The sequence below is a fragment of the Coccidioides immitis genome (assembly GCF_000149335.2).
Source record: "Coccidioides immitis RS genomic scaffold supercont3.1, whole genome shotgun sequence".
Taxonomy (NCBI): domain Eukaryota; kingdom Fungi; phylum Ascomycota; class Eurotiomycetes; order Onygenales; family Onygenaceae; genus Coccidioides; species Coccidioides immitis.
In genome coordinates, this window is record NW_004504310.1 from 4,596,457 (window position 1) to 4,614,644 (window position 18,188).

Genomic DNA, 18,188 nt, shown 5'->3' on the forward strand with positions numbered 1-18,188 from the left:
GTAGGTTCGCCCGCCCAACTGACTGGTGAAGTTTCCCACGAGTGCGAGGTGTTCTCCCCTCCAATCAGCGTTTGCCGTCGCCAGTTAGCTCGCCCGGAGCGGATTATCTGTTCGGCCCCTCTCCTCTTTGCTCTCGTATTTGGATCAACATCGTCGAGCAGCGCTGACATGGAACTCTCCCTGGCCATTGCTTTTCATCCATCGTAGAAAACAGGCTTTTAACTGATTTAATAAGCGTTGCTATTGATTCGAATTCGTGATATTATTATTATTCTCCTACAGATACAAGTACCTTACTTAGGAATATACTACATCATGATACATACGGAGCACAAACAATACCACATATCAGTCCTTAAAACAAGCCCCACAACTTGGAACACTCTAATAACAGGACAGGAAGTCAAAGATTTTAAGGAAACTTCATACGATCAGTCGCTTTCACACTTTTCTGACTCACTGTGGAAGAGGCGGCAGCTCCCCGTCCCACAGCACCTTCATCGTAGCCGGGAAAGGAGAAACCTCGCTCTCATCTTCCGACATGTAAAGCGGGATTCCGCCTGGTCCAGGAATGCTATGCAGCTGTCCCTGGGGTCCGGGTGCCCGGCGCAGGTTGTCAAGTCTCCCCACAACCTTAAGCATGGTTGTAAGGCCTATTTGAACCATGCCCTTGCCCAAACACTCATGAGGACCGACGCCAAGGTGAATGTACGAATCTAGATCGCGAGTGAGGTCAACCTCATCGGGCTCAGGGAAAACCTCGGGATCTTTGCATGCAGACATCTGTTGTCCCTGTTAGCCATTTTTACTACCCATCTCCCGGGGGAGTTCTGGAGAAGCTCACCAAGTTGCAAATGATTCGTTGTCCGGCATGCAAATTTACCTCTTTGCCGTGATCTTGAACCTTGCAATCTTTGGAAACATCGCGATACAGAGCTACAGTGGATCGTATCCGAGCTCCCTCCAAAAAGCTGTCCAGTTGTTAGCACATAAACATAGCAAGCCCATGGCGAACAATAACTTACTATCTCAGGAGAAGATCATCAGCCTCCTTGGTATTCAAGCCAGCCAGTCGACGAATTTCCGGCCAGTGTCTTGATCCTTGCTCGGAGAGGTAGAAATCAAGGCACTGAGAAAACAGTTGGGCTTGATTTGCCACCATGCCTCCAGCGGTGGGAAGGATATGTGTCCAGACAAGCTCATCAATAGGCATCTGTGTTGCTAGCAAGCGCCGTATCATATGAACCCCATAATTTGCGAGAGCTTCGTTTCCGTGCAGTTTGTCAATAATACTCCCAATAAAGCCAGTCTTCGAGATAGCTTGAACATTCAACATTACAAGCTCTCCGAGTTTCTGAGATTCGCTTCGAGAGCGCTCTCGGAGCTTGAAACTTTGCGTTGGGTCGACGTCGTAAAATATGTAATTCAAAATCAGGGCCATACTTCTGTAAAGCTCTGTGTCTGTGAAAACTCCATGTGGCAGCCCTTCTGTCTTAAGCGGAAGCAGAAAGATGTTCGAACTAAAGTGAATTGCGGCCAGATTGGCAACATCACGAACGATATCAACCTGACTAACTCCAGAAATTCGATGTGACTTTGAATGAAGCAGTTCTAGGGTTATTCGTTCGTAGAAAGCCCTAACCTGCCCGCACCAGTCCTCTATGTATAACGCTTTTTTCATCATTTGGCGTGAGTCCTCGTGCACCTGCTCATCTCCAGACAGCATAAAGTCAGCACCGTACGGAATAGAATTTCGCGCCATTATATGCTTGACTTTTTCGCCCCAAGTGATCTTGAAATCTTCCTTATTGTGCAGTATCGCGTTGCAGGCGCCATGAGAAAGGATCACAGTTGGATGCGGCACAGCACCAGGCCTTTCCCAAGAGTACTTTTCAGCCAAGCCCAAGTCGCTTAGTATCTTCTTGTTCTCAGAGGGTATAACAAATGGGAAATGGGCGTAAACCGAATCGGGCTTGAAATGTCGGGGAAAGGCGCGGAGGATAAGCTTGTGGAATATGTGGCCATTGTTAACCGTCATATCGTAGTTTGCTTCGTTATATCCCCAGTTTGTAAGATTCTGTGGGGTATAGTCAACAGTATAAAATCGATCGCCTCTCACTAGCGCCACCGCATCGGAGAGGACTGTGCGGGATATGGTATAGCTGGCACATAGACCGCTTCCGGGAACTATACGGGGTTTTCCTTCCTCGACGACAATGCCAGGGTACAACTCGACATTGTCGGGATGACCATAAAAGTGCCTCAATTGTTCCACAACCTCGGGATCTGAGTTGATATCTTCAAACGAGGTATGAGGGGCGAGGTTGAAATACTTCCGGAACTCATTGAGGCTCGACAGGTTCCACGAGCGAGCCTGGAGAATGCCCAATATCTCCACAGATCGCAAAACTTTGGGCACATGTCTCGCTCCAAAAGAGCCGGCGCAATCTTCAATGCTCTCCGTGAGGATTTTAACCAGGTCGTTGTCATCATACGACCCGTTTGACTGCCGCTCAAGATTTGCAAACGGCCGTAACATAGGGTCATCAGGAATAGAACTCTGTAGTTTCCTGATTTTCCCCAGGAATTCTGGCATACCAATAGTGTCTAGGTCTTTTCCATCCAAAGCTTTCTCGAAGATTTCCTGCATCCAACGATCATCTCTATCAGAAAGGCAAGAGTGCCATCGGTAAACCAGGTTGAATTCCGCAGCCACCATGTTTCCACCGGCCTCCTGAACAGGTTTGTGGCTCAAAAGTTCTTTCACATCCGAACGAGGGTCGAGGCTCCAGTCACTATCTGTCTGATTGATATTGAGAATGTTCCTAACATAGTCTTTCAGGATAATGTTTATGTAAAGGCCGCAGGTGATTAGGCGTCCAGTTTGGAAGAGATCGTTGTCGTACTTTGCACAGGCATCTGCATCACTCTCATCGGGTTTTCGGAACCGGTTATTTTCATTAATCGCTGCGAGATTTTGGACAACATAGTTGTGGAAACGATTGAACATAATAAGCAGAACACCAACACCAGGAGGGAACCCGAAAACACGCCTTTCAGAAAAGCAGTCCGGCCGGAGCTTCCCATCTTTAAACGTTCTAACTTGATTTTGCTCTTCCTGGTTGCAGCCGTACAGCGGCGATAAGTCCAGGTATGAAGACGTCATGTTGCGAGAACTATCCGTTGGGTCCGTTCGGAAAAGGTCTACTTACTTGTTAGGTCGAATATTCTCATTTCGACAGAGCTGGGAAACATACCATGAATGATAAGAGCTGCAAGATAAAAGAGCACACTCGATAATTTGTTTGGGTGCTCTTTGAACTGTTGTCTTGCGAGAAGGCCGTCGAACAGGAGACCTGGATCTGGGCGCGAGGCTGGCTGTATCGATTTCGGCTGCACACTCCTTGCATAATTGGATCCCGCCTTTCCAATTTGAGGCCAATAGATATTCTGTCCAGTTTTGCATTAGCACAGCAGTACGCACAATCACCGCCGGTCCGAATAAACATACATTATATGAGCCATCCGCCTGTCGATAAATAACATCGCGACCTAAATACCTACATCAATGTCAGCTGGCGGCCTTCAAAGTTCTTATCATCAGAAAACTTACGAGACCGGTGGGTGACTCAGGTCATTCCAAAGCTGAGCCAGCAGAGTATTTGTGATAGTAGTACGGTTGTGGGATGTACTGGGTAGCGACGAAGCCAGCTATAACGGAGTTTAGAATTGTGCCCGACAGTAGTCCATCCTCCTAACGTACCTGTATGACTCTTTCCATAATATAACGCTTGTCCTCGACAGGCGCACCACTGGCGGTATTCTTAATAAGCTCCAGGACCGTCCCGACATCCTTGACATCCAAACTCCCAAGGTCCTGCAGCAGCCCACCCGTAGGCCCCTGTGACGGCGAGTGGTGTCCCGAATCAGGAGTTATCGGCCAGAGGGAGCCGTTGGCAATCCCGCCGAAATGGGGGAAATACTTCGCGAGGTCGTCAAGCACACCTCGGCGGGATGATGAATCCAGCACCATTTTCCGTTCAGAAGGCTGGGATTATAACTTGAGCAATTATTCGACACACGCTGAATACGACACTCGCAAAGGATAACTGGTTATACAAGACTATTGTAGACGATTAAGCTGGAGAAAAACCGGGGATTGGCCGGACACAACAGAGCAGAAACACAAAACAGAAGAGATGCCCACGGACAGATATCTCCTCTTTAAATAGTTAAACGATTAGACGGAACCATGAGGCTCCGCATGAACGATCCCGCCCACCCAACTGCACACGCTTCTCCCACCCGGTGCCAAAGGAAAAAGGGCATAATGAAGGTGAGGGCCGTGGCATTTCGTATTCGATGGGCTGAGCCTGACATGGGTTGCAACCCCAAAAAGAGAAATGCGCCGTGTTCTTCATTCGGGGTCTCCGAAGCCGACCCTGATTCAAGGCCAATGCTAGTGGGAGTCAAGGCTTCCAGACCCCACTGCATGTTGACCAGCCGTGTCATATTGATGCGGGAGCGTCTGGGGAGCCAGAAAATGGGTCACCAGCTCCGCTGCAGAGTTCACCAGTCCGCGCCGCTTGGCACGGAGCTGATGCAGGGACAGCCAATTGGGATTGTGGACTGAGTGCGCTCAGCCCTACGCGTGCGGAGCGCGGCTGCTTGTGCGCAAGGTAGGTCAGCCTATCGCAATCCATGGTTATCGGTCTGGTTGACAAGGTTCTCAGCCTGCTGTGAAAGTAATAATAGAAACTGATTGACTGTGGACCTTGGGGTAACAGCTCTATGATTCATGACATTCGGCGTCATTCAATTTAGTTAACTAGTCAGTTGGCCAACTGCAAGTTACTACGTTGCGAGGTTGCTTCCTAGCATTAAGTCTAAGCTTTTGATTCGCCCTCCATGAACCATGTTTATGCTAGACACCATCATCCAGCGGCATGATGTAAATCTGAAAATCCCAACGATGAGAATAGACTAACCCCGAGGATAATCATTATTCACTGCCCGTGCCTACTCCAGCCATTGTATGCTGTCGTTCTAAATCCTCTTGAGGTTATTCCGTGCTCTATATGGAAGAATTTTCTTGTGCTGTCCCCTTGGGCTGAATCGCCGTACGTCTTTGCATGTTTATGCTGTCATTGCTCCTTCGAGCTGGCTAGCTAAGGGGTGTTCTAGTCTTGTATCTTGCTTGTACAAAGTGGAAGCCATATCCATCCAGATCCCAAGGTAGGACACCAGCGCGACAATAAGCAAAAGAACAAAGGAGGTGGCAAGTCACGGCAAACAAGACAATATTTGTCCTTGTACCGGCGTTAGGTTCATAATGGTCTATAACTTGGGATTTGAAGTCATAAAATTGGACCAACAGTCCAGGCGGTTGATAGGTGGATCTCGCCATGGGCACGCCGTACCAAATTTTGGGCGGAAGAAGATCCTGTTTATGCTGGAAAAGTGGCAGAGCGCCTTGTGATCGTCGGTTGAGCACCAGGCTACCGTAGCCCCTTCTCGAAGCCTCGTCCGAAATAGTCTCATTTTATATCCCGATTGGCACAATTCTCGCGCGCTGTTGGGATATGATCATGCGCGCTTCTGTATCCTCTATAATCAACGAAAAAAAAAAAAAAAAAAAAAAAAAAAAAAAAAAAAAAAGGGATGATGCTATGATAACAAGCACAAGATGGAGGCATTACCAGAACAGCTGCTGCAATATGCAGTCGCGTTCGAATATAAGTCGAACAGAAAGTTCATGAACCCTGGGACCCTTAGCTGTTCATAAGCCAATCTGCAGCACGTGGAAGATGCCGCACATACTTGTTGGAGCACCTTTTGTATGTTACCGGTCGTTATATCCTCGTTTAGCTATGTAGTCCATACTATCCGTACTGCAATTTGTCTTGCTCTTACGAAACGCAAACCTCCGCAGATCAATCTGGTACAATCTTCTCGCATTTCTACCTGTTAAAGCTCTATTAGCTCATGGTGCGAATGTATAAATATCGTTCCTCTAGCAAAAAAGACCTTACCTGGCACTTAATCTAAACCTCCTTTTTGCAGAAAAAGGAGATATGGGCCAAACAAACCTCTCAGGGTTCAGACATCTCTCATAAACAGTATATATACAACCCGAAAGGCAGCCTGGCTTACAGAGAGCTCGCATCGGGTCCTCAGAGCATGGAAAAAAGGAAAAGGGAGCAGCCAAGCCACCAAGTCTTATGCGTTCCCTCATGGCCAGCGCTCGAGTAAGATAATGAGGCGAAGTCAAAGTGAAACCAATACTTTGGGTGGTTAAAACCAGTGTGAAAGAGACAAATGCTCCCAGCGCCCCGTCTGGGAGACCGCAAGCATCAGCCTGCTGGGACCGTAAAGAAGTTAATTATTCCTCTAAGGAGGGGAATACTGCCACATTTCTTAGTTTAATGACTGGAGGCCGTGAGAGGAGCATTGTTGTAGGGTCGAGGTTAAAATACCTATAGATTTGTTGAGTTTGAACTCCCATGTTATTGTTGGGTTGACGATTTTAAGCTTCTTCGGCGGTCTCCCAAGACTCGAATGCCACCACGCTCGTCCTCCAAGCGTCATCGAGCCGACCATAAATTTTTGTCGGTTCAAATCAGAAACACATCTTTACAACACGTGTTCGGAGCTTGCAATTTCCTAAGAGCTAATATCACCGCTATAAGCTTGCCTGGACGGTTGAACGGCCACAATGGCGTCTCAAGAAATTACGCTTGAAATAAAACCCAGAGGTAGGACCACTCTTCTCGGGAAGCTCGGAGTGAGGAACTAACAATTGGATTCTCCAAAGGGAAACCAATTCGAAAGCTCCCCAAAAGCATCTCAATCGGCAGGGATGCAACCGCAGTTAGCCTCTATGCTTCCATCGCCCAGCAAGCCCAATTCTCCATCCATCGTTTGAGGATCACCAAGGCCAGTGATGGAACGTTGGTCAAGAATAACAAGGACATCACAATTGAATCGACGGGTCTTCGCAACCAGAGCGTGATATATGTTAAAGATCTTGGTATGTCATACTCTCAGATAACCGCCTAGAACCCCCGTTTGGCCATGTTTAGAAGGTCGATCATAGCTAACATCCAGGTGTTTTCTTGATAAAATAGGCCCCCAGGCAGCATGGCGTACAGTGTATTTCATCGAGTACCTTGGACCTTTAATCATGCACCCTCTGCTCCTCTACGTTATTCGTCCATACGTTTACCGGAGCCCCAGCTCTCTACCCCCGCCCTCGGATCTCCAGCGCCTCACTTGTCTCCTGTTAGTCCTGCACTTCGTCAAACGCGAAATCGAAACCCTGTTCGTTCATCGATTCAGCCTGGCCACCATGCCAGCAAGCTACATTGTCCGTAACAGTGCACACTACTGGATTCTTGGTGGGGCCAACCTCGCGTACTGGGTTTTCTCCCCAAGCTCACCCACCGCAAGGTCCGAAGCGAACCCCATCCTGCTCTACGCTGGTCTCACGCTCTTCACTTTTGGTCAATTGGCGAACTTCAACGCTCATCTGACACTTCGCAATCTCCGAAAGGAGGGTGATACCACGAGAAGGATTCCTACTGGGTTTGGTTTTAATCTTGTCACCTGCCCGAATTACTTGTTCGAGGTTATTGCGTGGCTTGGTATTTACCTTGTCAGTTCCATGAGCTGGAGTATACTGCTTTTCATCGTTGTTGGTTCGGCTACCATGATGCGGTGGGCTGGCCAGAAGGAGCGCAGATACAGACGAGAATTCGGTGACAAGTACAAGAGAAAGAGATATGTCATGTTCCCAGGCATTTGGTAGTTCAGGGTGTACACAAATGAATCCTGGATACTCCTTGGAGAGCGGTGGTGTTAAAGTAGATGTGGTCCAATGTCTCCCAGCTTGAACGGTAGTGTGTTGTGTGACATTTTTAGGTTCCAATGGGTGTGTCTGTTGGTAGTCCAGACATTAAAAATAGATCTAGCAGTTGGAAGCTCAATACAGACCTAATTTTCTCGGAAAACTTGTCTTATCTACTATGCATTGTCGCCGACCCCGGTTCCCCTGAATACCTCAATAAATCAGCCCATGGACTTGGTTGGGGAGGAATCAAGTATGCAAACAAGGTCTCCATTGTACAATAATAGTGTAAAATTAAAGGATAATTCTGATATGCCCCGGCCAAAAAAACGAAATCAAAAGAGCAATCAGATGATAGACGGCAAAAAGGCAGCCCCGCTGAGTAAAAAAAATAAAAATGTTCATATCATGTCAGAGACATCAATTCCAGTGGCTCTTCGTCATTTATCATTGCCTGTCTTCTTCGCCCATTCTTGAAAATATGGCTCCATTTCTTGCTCGCAATTCCGTTGTCCACCCGCTTCGCAGCCCTTGAATCGAATGAGAAAATCGCCTTCGCGATACTTGCCGCTGGCAGCTGCTTTCGATGATTGTGGACTATAAGAGTTTAATATTCGCTGTGGGACGAGGGCAAGCCTGGCGAGCATGGTCGGGTGCCATTGTACAATGTGGTCCTAGAATCATGTGTGTTAGAATCATACTGGAAGAACCATGCATGGGATTGGACCTGATGGCGTACAAGAGCATGGGTTTCGGCTTTGGCAAAGTTATAGCGCCGGTATAATGGGTCAAACCAAGCGTCGAGGAAGAATTTCGCCCATTCCCCCTGTCTGATAACGAAGCTACCGGGGCATAAGTTCTCCGCATCTTGAGTAATAACTAAATCGACATCCTTTCCGGATAAGTGGCTGAAGGTTTTTATCACGCTGTCTGGCGGCACAACGGGGATGTCTTTGAGCATAAGGGACTCGAGCTGCTTGGGATCGAGAACGTGTGAGGTTATAGGTATCGTGGGATCCATGATAAGTGAATGAGGCGAGAGGTGGAAGAAGTAGGTGCTTCCGGGATATAATGTCATCGCATGCCGGACGGCCGGAACACTTGCCCAGCTTCGAGGGGCATTGTTAAGGACGGAGACGTATTCCGATGTACTTGCGAAGAAGTTGATGTACCCTTATCCAATCTGTTAGCCGTTGCACTAGCATTGAACTGCAATCCGCTCTGAAGAGACGCTAGATTCCGGAGAATAATACCATGTCGTTTCACATAGTCCTCCCGATTCTGCTTGATCCGCTGGATGTACTTATCACTTAAACTTTGCTCGTCCAGAACCGTGACCAGCACCACTTTTGGCCCACTAGCAACCGTCGTCGTCGAAGAATCACCGGAGGAAAAAATATGGGAAATAAAGAAGAAAACAGAAATGATTATGAACCCCAGAACAGCAACGGATTTGAGTTGTCGACGCCGTAGGGCTGAGGATGGTGAAGGTCGAGCATACAGGGGAGGATTTGAGCTCTTCCGCGGAGGTAAAGCGAACTGCATGGTCGTGGTGAATGTGATCCGAAAGAGTTGCCCCTTTCTACTCTCCCATCGATGCGAGCGCCGCACTATCTGCAAGGAGACAAGAGCTATCGAAGGCTCCTGGATGCATTGATGAATGGCATCTGGATTGCTGGTCAACCGATTTTTGTCTCAGACCTCGTGCTGGAGATGAACCTTGGCGAATTGGCCTAGCCCCGTTGCCCTTCCCACCAATCAATGATACGAAGAGGAGTCGCTGGCAATCTTACGCCGTGGATCCTACTTTTGTATGATGCGTCGAAATTGCAATCGGATGCATATCCAAAACAAGTAGCAAATAGCATTTATTGCATTCCATATTTACAATACTCCGGATGCGCACAGAGACCTTCTTGGTACGGAGTGCTCCATGCTCCGCAGCCAGCTGTACCACTAGACAAGGATTCCACAGAATCTCGTCAGAATCAGTGCCCAGCATCAGACATGGAGGCATTGTCTAATATAACAAAGCATACCGCATAGTTGTCATTCCTATGCCTTGTCTATTAAAAAAAAAAAAACCTTGCTCAGGCAGCGGAAAAGAAATGCCAAAATCCCATGCCAAACATAACTTGAGAATACATGAAATCTAATATACATAACGATCGGACACGATCCGGGTGGAGCATCGGCTTCGAAAGGCCCAGTAAATCCCTCCTCCCAAAGCCACCAGAATGCTTCGGCGGATTTCCCCATACACCCGAAGCTTCTTACAATCGTTTGAATGTTTTTTTTTTCTTTGTTTTTTCTATTCCCCCGGAATGGAGCAATCCTCTCAAGCGGTATTGAGATTTGGAGCCGGGGCAGTCTCGGATGGGGTGTCGGCAGCGACTGTCACTTTGATCTCCGCCGGAGGCTGTTCGGCGTCTTCAGCGGCCGCCTGAACCTGCTGTTCCATCGTGTGCCGGGCGAGATATTCCTTGAACGTCGCTGGCTTCTCCAAGCCCAACTCTTTCCTTTCTTCTTCGAATCGCTTCCTCATGGCTTTCGACGTCATAACTTTCCATCGCAAGCCCCAGCCAAATACGCCCAGTTCCTTTATTCTCGAGGGCTTGTCGCTGAGAAGGTACTGATCCAATCCGCCCTCTTTCTTAATTGTTCTTAGCACTCGATGCTGCACTTTAAGATCCAGCCACTTCTCTAAGGCCTCGCTGTAGAGCTTCTCCTTGCGGATATTTGGTTTCCAGATTCTCCTCGTCTTCCCTTCATTTCTGCCCTTGGATATCTTATTCCCAAATTGAATGGTTGCGCCTCCGTAAAGACCGCTATCGGCCTGTTTAAAAGTGTATCTTGGTCCGTATGGGTAAGGAGGAATATAATCTGGAAGCGTCCTGGTTCTTTGAGAGGGCAGGGTCGTGGAGAAGTTTCGTCTTGATGCGAGAGAGAGATTGTGGAAAGCGGAGGAGAGGGAGGAGAGGGACGCCGCCGGCCTAGCTGAACCGGCCAGCATTGGAGCGATTGATTTCCGGAGACTGGGTAAAAGTTCGCAATTGAGTAAAAAAAGAAAAAAAAATTAGAAAAAACTTCGAGCTTTTCTTTGTAACAGAGGCTGGATTGGTCGAGGTGCAACCGTTTCCGACTAACTGCCCGTCGCCGTGCTGAAGATCAAAAGATCGGATGGTTTTGCACTAGAGCTCCCAATCGGGACTAGCGGCTAAATTCATGCGAGTTTCCACGTCAGCCAATCAGCTGCCGGCCGCAAAAAGTAAACCGGCCGCTGGATCGCTTTGAGCCCGGAAAGAAACAGCAGATCTACTGAGCTTGCGGCCGCCTGAGCCTGACCTTCAGACTTTGTTTTGCAAGGCAACGAATACGGCGATAACGAATTTTATTTATCATACCCACAAGGTTTATAATTAAAATCCGTAACTCTGGGCCCGCCAGTCCAGAATACGGGTTAGCAGGAGCTCAAGATGGTTCAGATCAGCGAGGTGAAGGGCAATTCGCGGGAGAACAGAACAGCAGCACATACGCACATCAAAGGGCTGGGTCTACGATCAGATGGCGCAGCTGAACATATCAGCAGTGGTTTTGTCGGCCAGGCCGCTGCCAGAGAAGTGGGTTCGACCCTTTCGTGGAGCCACAGAATTGCTACTGACGGACCTGCTTATAGGCATGTGGAGTTGTCGTCGACCTGATAAAGTCAAAGAAGATGGCTGGACGCGCAGTGTTACTTGCCGGAGGACCAGGAACTGGAAAAACAGCTTTAGCTCTCGCCATTTCGCAAGAGTTGGGAACAAAAGTACCCTTCTGTCCGATCGTTGGCAGCGAGGTCTTCTCAGCAGAGGTCAAGAAGACAGAAGCTCTTATGGAGAATTTTCGCCGGGCCATTGGTGCGTATGCCAATTAGATACGCTGTCGTATGGTTCTGACATTCGATAGGTTTGCGTGTTCGTGAGACAAAGGAGGTTTACGAAGGGGAGGTGACGGAGCTCACTCCAGAAGAGGCTGAAAACCCATTAGGTGGCTACGGGCGGACGATAAGTCATTTAATCATCGGACTCAAGTCAGCTCGAGGCACCAAGAAATTACGACTGGACCCAAGCATATACGAAGCTATTCAAAAGGAGAAGGTTGCGGTCGGAGACGTCATCTACATTGAAGCCAACACTGGGGCCTGCAAACGCGTTGGGCGATCAGATGCGTACGCAACAGAGTTCGACCTGGAAGCAGAAGAATACGTTCCCGTTCCAAAGGGCGAAGTCCACAAGAAGAAAGAAATCGTACAAGATGTTACACTCCATGATCTTGACGTCGCCAACGCAAGACCACAAGGCGGTCAGGATATAATGAGTATGATGGGCCAACTTATGAAACAAAAGAAGACCGAAATCACGGATAAACTACGGCAAGAGATCAACAAAGTCGTTAACCGCTATATTGATCAAGGCGTCGCCGAGCTAGTCCCCGGCGTTCTTTTCATTGATGAAGTATGTTTATTTCATCATTCTCCCTCAAACAGTTTCCCTTGATAAATCAATCGCCTAACATTCACCCCTCCAACAGGTCCACATGCTCGACATCGAATGCTTCACGTACCTCAACCGCGCCCTCGAATCCACTATCTCCCCCATCGTCATCCTCGCCTCCAACCGCGGCAACACCGTCGTGCGAGGAACCGGCGACATCGTCGCAGCCCACGGCATCCCTCCAGACCTCCTTGCCCGCCTCCTCATCGTCCCAACCCACCCTTATAGCCCCGAAGAAATCAAAACCATCGTGCGCCTCCGTGCAAAGACGGAAGGCTTGCAGATTACCGACGCGGCCCTGGAGAAAGTCGCCACACACGGTGCGAAGGTTAGCCTCCGGTATGCGCTCCAGCTACTCACTCCTGCGAGTATACTGGCACGGGTGAACGGTCGGCCTGGTGGGATCGAAGAGGCGGATATCGCAGAGTGTGAAGATCTATTTATTGATGCAAAAAGGAGTGCGGATATTGTTTCAAAGGAAACAGGGGGCTTTATTTCTTGATCCCATTCATATGTATTTGGAGCATTATTAAGTGTTTATTCGATACTATTGTGCCGTATACTGATCATGAATACCGAGATCATAATATATTGCTTGAGAAGGTTCTAAGATCGGGTAGATGTAAAGAGGCTAATCTACACAATAAGACCATAGCAAGGAAAATAACAGAGAGGTCAAAGGCACTTGAGACCCTGATTTGGTTGGAATCTTTAGCTTTCGAGTAGTTTAAGAGCATCTATGAGTCCGAGGACTTTACACGGCGTACGCTACTCATGGTTCTCAGCGGGAAGTAATATATACATGCTGCCTAATAACCAATACTACCCCTACTATGTAAATATATCCTCCAGCTTAATGAATATACCAATAAGGATATCGTAGTTTAAAGAGACAGTACCGATCAAAAAGATGGCGCAGCCTGACTACCAACGCCAACAGTATTGAGCCGCGATCCAACAGGCCACCCCCGACCCCGATAAAGTCCTAAGCAATACGTAGTACGTGTTGAGATGGTCGCTAATATTCCCGGGACTGCTCCACATAGCGGATGGGGAGCCTCCGAATAACCGCGTCGTGTGTTCGAATGGCAATGAGCGAACATGCCACAATCAGCCAGTCAATCATCCATAAAATCGACCTGATTGAGTAGTCCCAGAAGTTTAATTGGCGAGGTGGCTTATAATCTATGGCAGAATCATTCACTGTGAACGGCAGTTTGGCGTCGAGGTATCTAGTCACAAGCTGGAAAGCACTCCGAACTCCATCCTCATGCAGCCCATATCCTGTCCAGGAGCCGCAGAAAAGTAAGTGTCGGTCCTCGACATTTTGAATTTCGTGAAGTTTTTCACGTGCGTTGAGCGCTTTGGCATTGAGTAGTGGGCGTCGGTACTCCCATCGAGCCACTATTTTGGCCGGGTTAGGATGAACTATCGGGTTAAGTGTGATGTATAAAGCACTTTCACGACAGTTATAAGCATCAAATGAATTTAAACGATAGCTCACAGAGAATGCATTGAAATTCCCGGGCGGAAATGCCGAACTGTCGGCCCAATTAATATACGCTGAGGTGTTTCCGGTTGATATAAACTAGAGATAAGCGCAACAGTACATTAGCCGTTTGAACTGGGGGTTATCTAAGAAACAAAAAGAGGCTTTTACGAAATGGCTGCAAATTTTAAGAGAAAAGAGAACTTACTCTTGAATCTGAATGTAGCCAGGCTTCAATTTTAGTCGTCTCAAATGCGCTTAAAATAGCCTGCTCCTTTTGAGTTGCCCCGGAAGATAAAAGACGGAGAGCCTCCTCGGCGGAAACGGCAAATATAACATAGTCATAGAGCACAGGTACAGGTTCTCCTAAGGTTGAGACACGTAGCTTGGGGCAGCCGTTCCGGAGGACAACCTCAACCGTGGTTACTTTGCTGCGAAGATGGATTGCCTTAGTTTTGCTGCGTAGAACAATACGCTTTCTAACTTTTGCTTCAGTTCTGGCGCTTGGTTCGACGATATATACTTCTGGAGACAACGCCATAATACCAGAACTCCACAGGAAGCCGACGAACTGTTTGACCGAAAGATCGCGCAAATCTTTCTCAGATTGAACATTCCACACAATTTGGGCCATAGGCACCAGATAATTCTTGATGAAGATCCTTGAGTAACGCTTCTCGTCCAAATATTGACCGATTGTCCGCCTAGTAGGGCATCCGCTCTCAACAACGATCTGAATATCATTTTGAACTGCTTCCCTGCTTCTCAGGAGGTCCAGAGAAAAATAATGGAATCTCCAAATGTCGAAATACAATTTCCAGGTATCCAACGTCAGCCAATCGCGGACCCGAGAAGTTGCCACTTTGAGAAATGAAAAGCCCATATCGAACTGTTTGCCGTTCTCTCTTTTTGCAACTGAAAAGCTGAACGGGGTGCTGATGTAAGGTATCTTCAATCTGCCAAAAAATTCTTGGAGGTGTGCTAGTCTGCGTTAGCTCTAGCTGGCAAAGTGCACAACTAGATCTTACTCACAGGAAGTGCCTGGGAAGAAATTAATGAAGCTCTTATTGATGTGCACATCATTTGGCTGGGTCCCAGCAGCAATTGGTCTTGTTAGAGTGCCGAGGTCATTGGTCATCTCGAAAAGCTCAACAACGTGATGAGTCTTCTGCAAAGCCCAATAGGCTGCAAGACCAGAAATGCCACCACCGATGATAGCAATCCGTTTTCGGGGTGTCTCTGGTACCTTATCGAGTTCAATGGGATCATCAGTCATCGGGGAGTCAGGGTCAGGAACCGACTCGATCTGCGATACCCGAGGGGATTTGGTGTTGAAACGATCAAGGTAATCCTCGAGCGGTGAGGTATAGCGGGGAGTGCCCCCGCGGTGACTTGAAGCATCTGTGCTCTGAGCCATCCTTGAAGAGATTGGTATAAACGAAAACGAATGCGGAATCTAGCGATAGACTGAAGTCGTATTATAAGATATAAATTTACATGAATATTAATATAGCATATGCCAGTGCCTGATACAGGGGACGGATAGATGCAACGATGATTTATTCGGGTATATGATGAGAAGAAGAGTGTGTAGAGAGATACCTATATACTCATCGCCGAGTATACACCTTCCTAGGGCTCAGCGGACAGACAAAGGAAAGAAAGACAAGCTGAAGGGCGACTGCTCTTCAGCGATGCAGAGGAGGAGCGGATCGCGTCTTCCATCATGTTTAGGACGGCAGATAAACGCTTCGCTGATGAAGCGTGTTTTCGCCATTGCACTGAGTTTCCCTGTGGGGTTTGTTTTCTTCAGCACCCGACATGTCAACGAGTCAAGAGAAGGATCAGATGCGGTCAAAATTACTAGTGGTAATATATTACAGATTTAGTACGAAATTTGACTTCGGCGGAGAGACGGAGAACGGACCAGCATCCATCCATGACACCGCAGCGAGAGACAAGGCATCCACGCTTCACCTAGTTCACGTCGTTCAACGTTGCATACCACACACCATTATCGCTTCCATCAACAATATATGAGGTCGTTGTGACCAAAGATTCGATCCCTCCTTTTGGTTGTATCCTCATCTCACCAGATCCTGTCCTCGCGGGTTGAAAACGTATCGCCCTCATCTCCGTCCCCGCGGCTTCCACAACATCCAGGCATACTTCAAGTTAGCACCCGATATCAACTTTCTCGACTCTATCTTTCAATATCTACACGATGTCGAACCCGTTAGACACAGATGCTGGCTCTGAATTATTTAGCAGCTATGAAGCTGAGCTGAAACTCGTCCAGGCGGACCTCAACCAGAAACTCGACCAGATCGCTGAGGCTGTAGGAGAAGAAAGGAAGTCGGCCATAAGACAGGCCGAAAGAGCGCTAGATGAGGCCAATGAATTGGTGAGGATATTCAACCCTCACCCCGGTATCCCTAAACAATCGCTAACTTAAGCCGTCTTGGCTCTATAGCTCGACCAGATGCGCATAGAGAAGGAGAACATCCCGTCCACAACCCGTTCAAAAGTCAACGCACGGTTCCGGAACTTCTTGAGCGACATCGACGAAGTAAAAAGAAAGTTAAAGTCCCTCTCCGATGATCGTAAAGCCCTCTTCGGTGATAGATATAGAGATGAACCTAACAGTGTCAATGATCAACACCTTGAGCAAAGACAGCAACTCCTAGAAGGGACAGAGCGTTTGGGTCGGAGTTCAGCTCGTCTGCAGGAGAGCCAGAGGATAGCACTGGAGACGGAAGACATTGGTCGAAGTACACTAGCGGACCTTCATATTCAGCGCGAGACGATCGAGCATACGAGGGCTGGATTGTTAGAAAGTGAGGGATATGTCGATCGAAGTGTGAAGACGTTGAGGGGGATGGCACGTAGGTAGTACTACCCTCTACACTATTCCCATCTATGCGGATGCGGATGCTGATTTTCTGACAGGATGGCTACGAATCGGATAATTACTATTGCAATTATCACCGTTCTCATTCTTCTTATCGTTGCGGTTGTCTACAGCAAGTTTCATTGAATGACTCGAATAGGTAATATACGGCGTTTTAGGTGATGTTTGATATCCTTTTTTACAGCCAGCATCACAACCCTTGTATGATTTATTGCTTTGCATTTTTGGCTTCCGGCAATCAAAATGATTGCCTGCATGTTGCTTTTTATAAGATCGCTTTTTGTATAAACCAGCCGGGGTATCATATGTATAGTCACATCTAATAACGCCTCCAAATAACATGCCAATCCTAACATCCCACACTCCAGCGCCGATGTATACAATGCCAAAAAAAAACATGTCAACTAATTCATCCACCTCACCGCGCCAAAGCCAAAGTTAACCAGTAAGCCCACAAACACAGCCAGTCCTTTTCGCCAACTCCACACCCCTTCCTCCCTCAGCAACCATATCCCGCATCCGATCGGCCAGAAGAAGCCCATCACCGATCCCCATAGCATATCATCCAGAACGCCAGACACGTCGCTGCTCACATTGCCAAATGCATCTCCGCCCGTCAAGTCACCGCCAGCCCCGCCGCCTGGCAAAGCGTCGTTGGAACCTTCGTCCATCCAACGATCTTCAAGGCGACGGAGCTCCTCCCCGACAGGCATAGTATCAGGTGTGTGTGAGAGGGACTGGAGAGCAAGGAACTGGGAACGGAGAGCGGAGACCTCGGCGACAGTGAAGCCAGCGGAAAGCAGGCGATCGAACCCGCGCGGGGCAGGAGTAGTCGTAGAGGCACCTGTCGCATGGGACGGATCGTGTATGTGGTCTTGGGGAAAGGCGGGAGCGCCAGAAAGGTGGGAGGCTGGAAGGTCAGGTTCACCGGGTATCGTAGACAATACGTGGGACTGCCGAGCCTCTTTTACCAGCTCCTCGTCAGAGAGAACGATGTCACCGATTGAACAGTGGATGTATAGTATCCTCTTCGTGGCGTGAGACGGAATATCGAGTCTTTGCGTGTCATGGGCACCTCGGATCGGCCGTTTGCCCTTGACATCCCCGGGCTCCAGCTCAGACTTCAGGCTCACACCCAATCCCACCCCATCTTCAAATGCTTTTCCCGCGTGGATCAGGCGTAATCTCCTCTTCGCTAAATCGCCAGGTAGCTTCTTCCGAATCAGCTGTTTTAAACCGGCTGTAGTTGTCGATGAGGGATCGGGTACTTCCAGGCGGAGATCTGGGATAGAAGCAGAAAAACGGATTGTTACAAGAAGATCTGTTTGTGCAGCAAAGGTTTGAAAGCTGTTTGTATCTTCCATTGTGAACTACATTGAAGTGGTTAGTGTGCTTGTAGTTATAATATAT

At 48.2% G+C, this 18,188-nt stretch overlaps 8 protein-coding genes across 9 annotated transcripts; 3 read left to right on the forward strand and 5 right to left on the reverse strand.

The window, feature by feature from the left end:
* Window positions 1-456: 456 nt before the first annotated feature.
* Window positions 457-4,812, reverse strand: CIMG_01479 (linoleate diol synthase; the record flags this gene model as incomplete). The annotated part of the gene is made up of 7 exons (XM_001247707.2): window positions 3,764-4,812; window positions 3,614-3,711; window positions 3,512-3,560; window positions 3,258-3,450; window positions 1,026-3,204; window positions 845-971; window positions 457-783 (listed from the first exon to the last, which is right to left on the reverse strand). The coding sequence occupies exons 1-7, from the start codon at window positions 4,031-4,033 to the stop codon at window positions 457-459; spliced, it is 3,243 nt and encodes a 1,080-aa protein (XP_001247708.1). The 5' UTR covers window positions 4,034-4,812.
* A 1,755-nt stretch (window positions 4,813-6,567) lies between these two features.
* Window positions 6,568-8,009, forward strand: CIMG_01478 (steroid alpha reductase). The gene is made up of 3 exons (XM_001247706.2): window positions 6,568-6,755; window positions 6,815-7,030; window positions 7,128-8,009. Exons 1-3 carry the CDS (start codon window positions 6,716-6,718, stop codon window positions 7,805-7,807), a joined length of 936 nt encoding a protein of 311 aa, XP_001247707.1. The 5' UTR covers window positions 6,568-6,715; the 3' UTR covers window positions 7,808-8,009.
* A 111-nt stretch (window positions 8,010-8,120) lies between these two features.
* CIMG_01477 (alpha-1,6-mannosyltransferase subunit) lies at window positions 8,121-9,669 on the reverse strand. Its single transcript, XM_001247705.2, has 3 exons — window positions 9,100-9,669; window positions 8,586-9,019; window positions 8,121-8,520 (listed from the first exon to the last, which is right to left on the reverse strand). Exons 1-3 carry the CDS (start codon window positions 9,389-9,391, stop codon window positions 8,287-8,289), a joined length of 960 nt encoding a protein of 319 aa, XP_001247706.1. The 5' UTR covers window positions 9,392-9,669; the 3' UTR covers window positions 8,121-8,286.
* A 515-nt stretch (window positions 9,670-10,184) lies between these two features.
* Window positions 10,185-10,905, reverse strand: CIMG_01476 (mitochondrial 54S ribosomal protein YmL24/YmL14; the record flags this gene model as incomplete). Its single annotated transcript, XM_001247704.2, has 1 exon — window positions 10,185-10,905. Exon 1 carries the CDS (start codon window positions 10,857-10,859, stop codon window positions 10,185-10,187), a length of 675 nt encoding a protein of 224 aa, XP_001247705.1. The 5' UTR covers window positions 10,860-10,905.
* Window positions 10,906-11,182: 277 nt separating this feature from the next.
* Window positions 11,183-12,880, forward strand: CIMG_01475 (RuvB-like helicase 1; the record flags this gene model as incomplete). Its single annotated transcript, XM_001247703.2, has 4 exons — window positions 11,183-11,466; window positions 11,523-11,742; window positions 11,792-12,339; window positions 12,416-12,880. The coding sequence occupies exons 1-4, from the start codon at window positions 11,323-11,325 to the stop codon at window positions 12,878-12,880; spliced, it is 1,377 nt and encodes a 458-aa protein (XP_001247704.1). The 5' UTR covers window positions 11,183-11,322.
* A 276-nt stretch (window positions 12,881-13,156) lies between these two features.
* CIMG_01474 (uncharacterized protein) lies at window positions 13,157-15,658 on the reverse strand. The gene is made up of 3 exons (XM_001247702.2): window positions 14,900-15,658; window positions 14,076-14,848; window positions 13,157-13,966 (listed from the first exon to the last, which is right to left on the reverse strand). The coding sequence occupies exons 1-3, from the start codon at window positions 15,282-15,284 to the stop codon at window positions 13,397-13,399; spliced, it is 1,728 nt and encodes a 575-aa protein (XP_001247703.1). The 5' UTR covers window positions 15,285-15,658; the 3' UTR covers window positions 13,157-13,396.
* A 153-nt stretch (window positions 15,659-15,811) lies between these two features.
* CIMG_01473 lies at window positions 15,812-17,133 on the forward strand. 2 transcript variants are annotated; one of them, XM_004445738.1, is made up of 3 exons: window positions 15,812-16,271; window positions 16,341-16,756; window positions 16,817-17,133. In XM_004445738.1, exons 1-3 carry the CDS (start codon window positions 16,092-16,094, stop codon window positions 16,902-16,904), a joined length of 684 nt encoding a protein of 227 aa, XP_004445795.1. In that variant the 5' UTR covers window positions 15,812-16,091; the 3' UTR covers window positions 16,905-17,133. The 2 variants fall into 2 exon arrangements, with proteins under 2 accessions (XP_004445795.1, XP_004445796.1); XM_004445739.1 differs by having other exon boundaries at window positions 16,341-17,133.
* Window positions 16,975-18,159, reverse strand: CIMG_10751 (uncharacterized protein). The gene has a single exon (XM_012358887.1). The coding sequence runs from the start codon at window positions 18,140-18,142 to the stop codon at window positions 17,183-17,185; it is 960 nt and encodes a 319-aa protein (XP_012214310.1). The 5' UTR covers window positions 18,143-18,159; the 3' UTR covers window positions 16,975-17,182.
* Between the last annotated feature and the right edge of the window lie 29 nt (window positions 18,160-18,188).

Excerpts from the sequence above, each read along its gene's own strand:
- CIMG_10751 (XM_012358887.1), bottom strand. The coding sequence starts at position 18,142 with ATGGAAGATACAAACAGCTTTCAAACCTTTGCTGCACAAACAGATCTT.
- CIMG_01474 (XM_001247702.2), bottom strand. The coding sequence starts at position 15,284 with ATGGCTCAGAGCACAGATGCTTCAAGTCACCGCGGGGGCACTCCCCGC. Across the intron at positions 14,849-14,899 it reads TTTCTTCCCAGGCACTTCCT|CACACCTCCAAGAATTTTTT; the intron begins GTGAGTAAGATC and ends AACGCAGACTAG. Across the intron at positions 13,967-14,075 it reads GGCTACATTCAGATTCAAGA|TTTATATCAACCGGAAACAC; the intron begins GTAAGTTCTCTT and ends GCTTATCTCTAG.
- CIMG_01478 (XM_001247706.2), top strand. The coding sequence starts at position 6,716 with ATGGCGTCTCAAGAAATTACGCTTGAAATAAAACCCAGAG. Across the intron at positions 6,756-6,814 it reads GCTTGAAATAAAACCCAGAG|GGAAACCAATTCGAAAGCTC; the intron begins GTAGGACCACTC and ends GATTCTCCAAAG. Across the intron at positions 7,031-7,127 it reads GATATATGTTAAAGATCTTG|GCCCCCAGGCAGCATGGCGT; the intron begins GTATGTCATACT and ends TTGATAAAATAG.
- CIMG_01473 (XM_004445738.1), top strand. The coding sequence starts at position 16,092 with ATGTCGAACCCGTTAGACACAGATGCTGGCTCTGAATTATTTAGCAGC. Across the intron at positions 16,272-16,340 it reads TAGATGAGGCCAATGAATTG|CTCGACCAGATGCGCATAGA; the intron begins GTGAGGATATTC and ends TTGGCTCTATAG. Across the intron at positions 16,757-16,816 it reads TTGAGGGGGATGGCACGTAG|GATGGCTACGAATCGGATAA; the intron begins GTAGTACTACCC and ends ATTTTCTGACAG.
- CIMG_01477 (XM_001247705.2), bottom strand. The coding sequence starts at position 9,391 with ATGCAGTTCGCTTTACCTCCGCGGAAGAGCTCAAATCCTCCCCTGTAT. Across the intron at positions 9,020-9,099 it reads GGACTATGTGAAACGACATG|GGTACATCAACTTCTTCGCA; the intron begins GTATTATTCTCC and ends AGATTGGATAAG. Across the intron at positions 8,521-8,585 it reads AAGCCGAAACCCATGCTCTT|GACCACATTGTACAATGGCA; the intron begins GTACGCCATCAG and ends ACATGATTCTAG.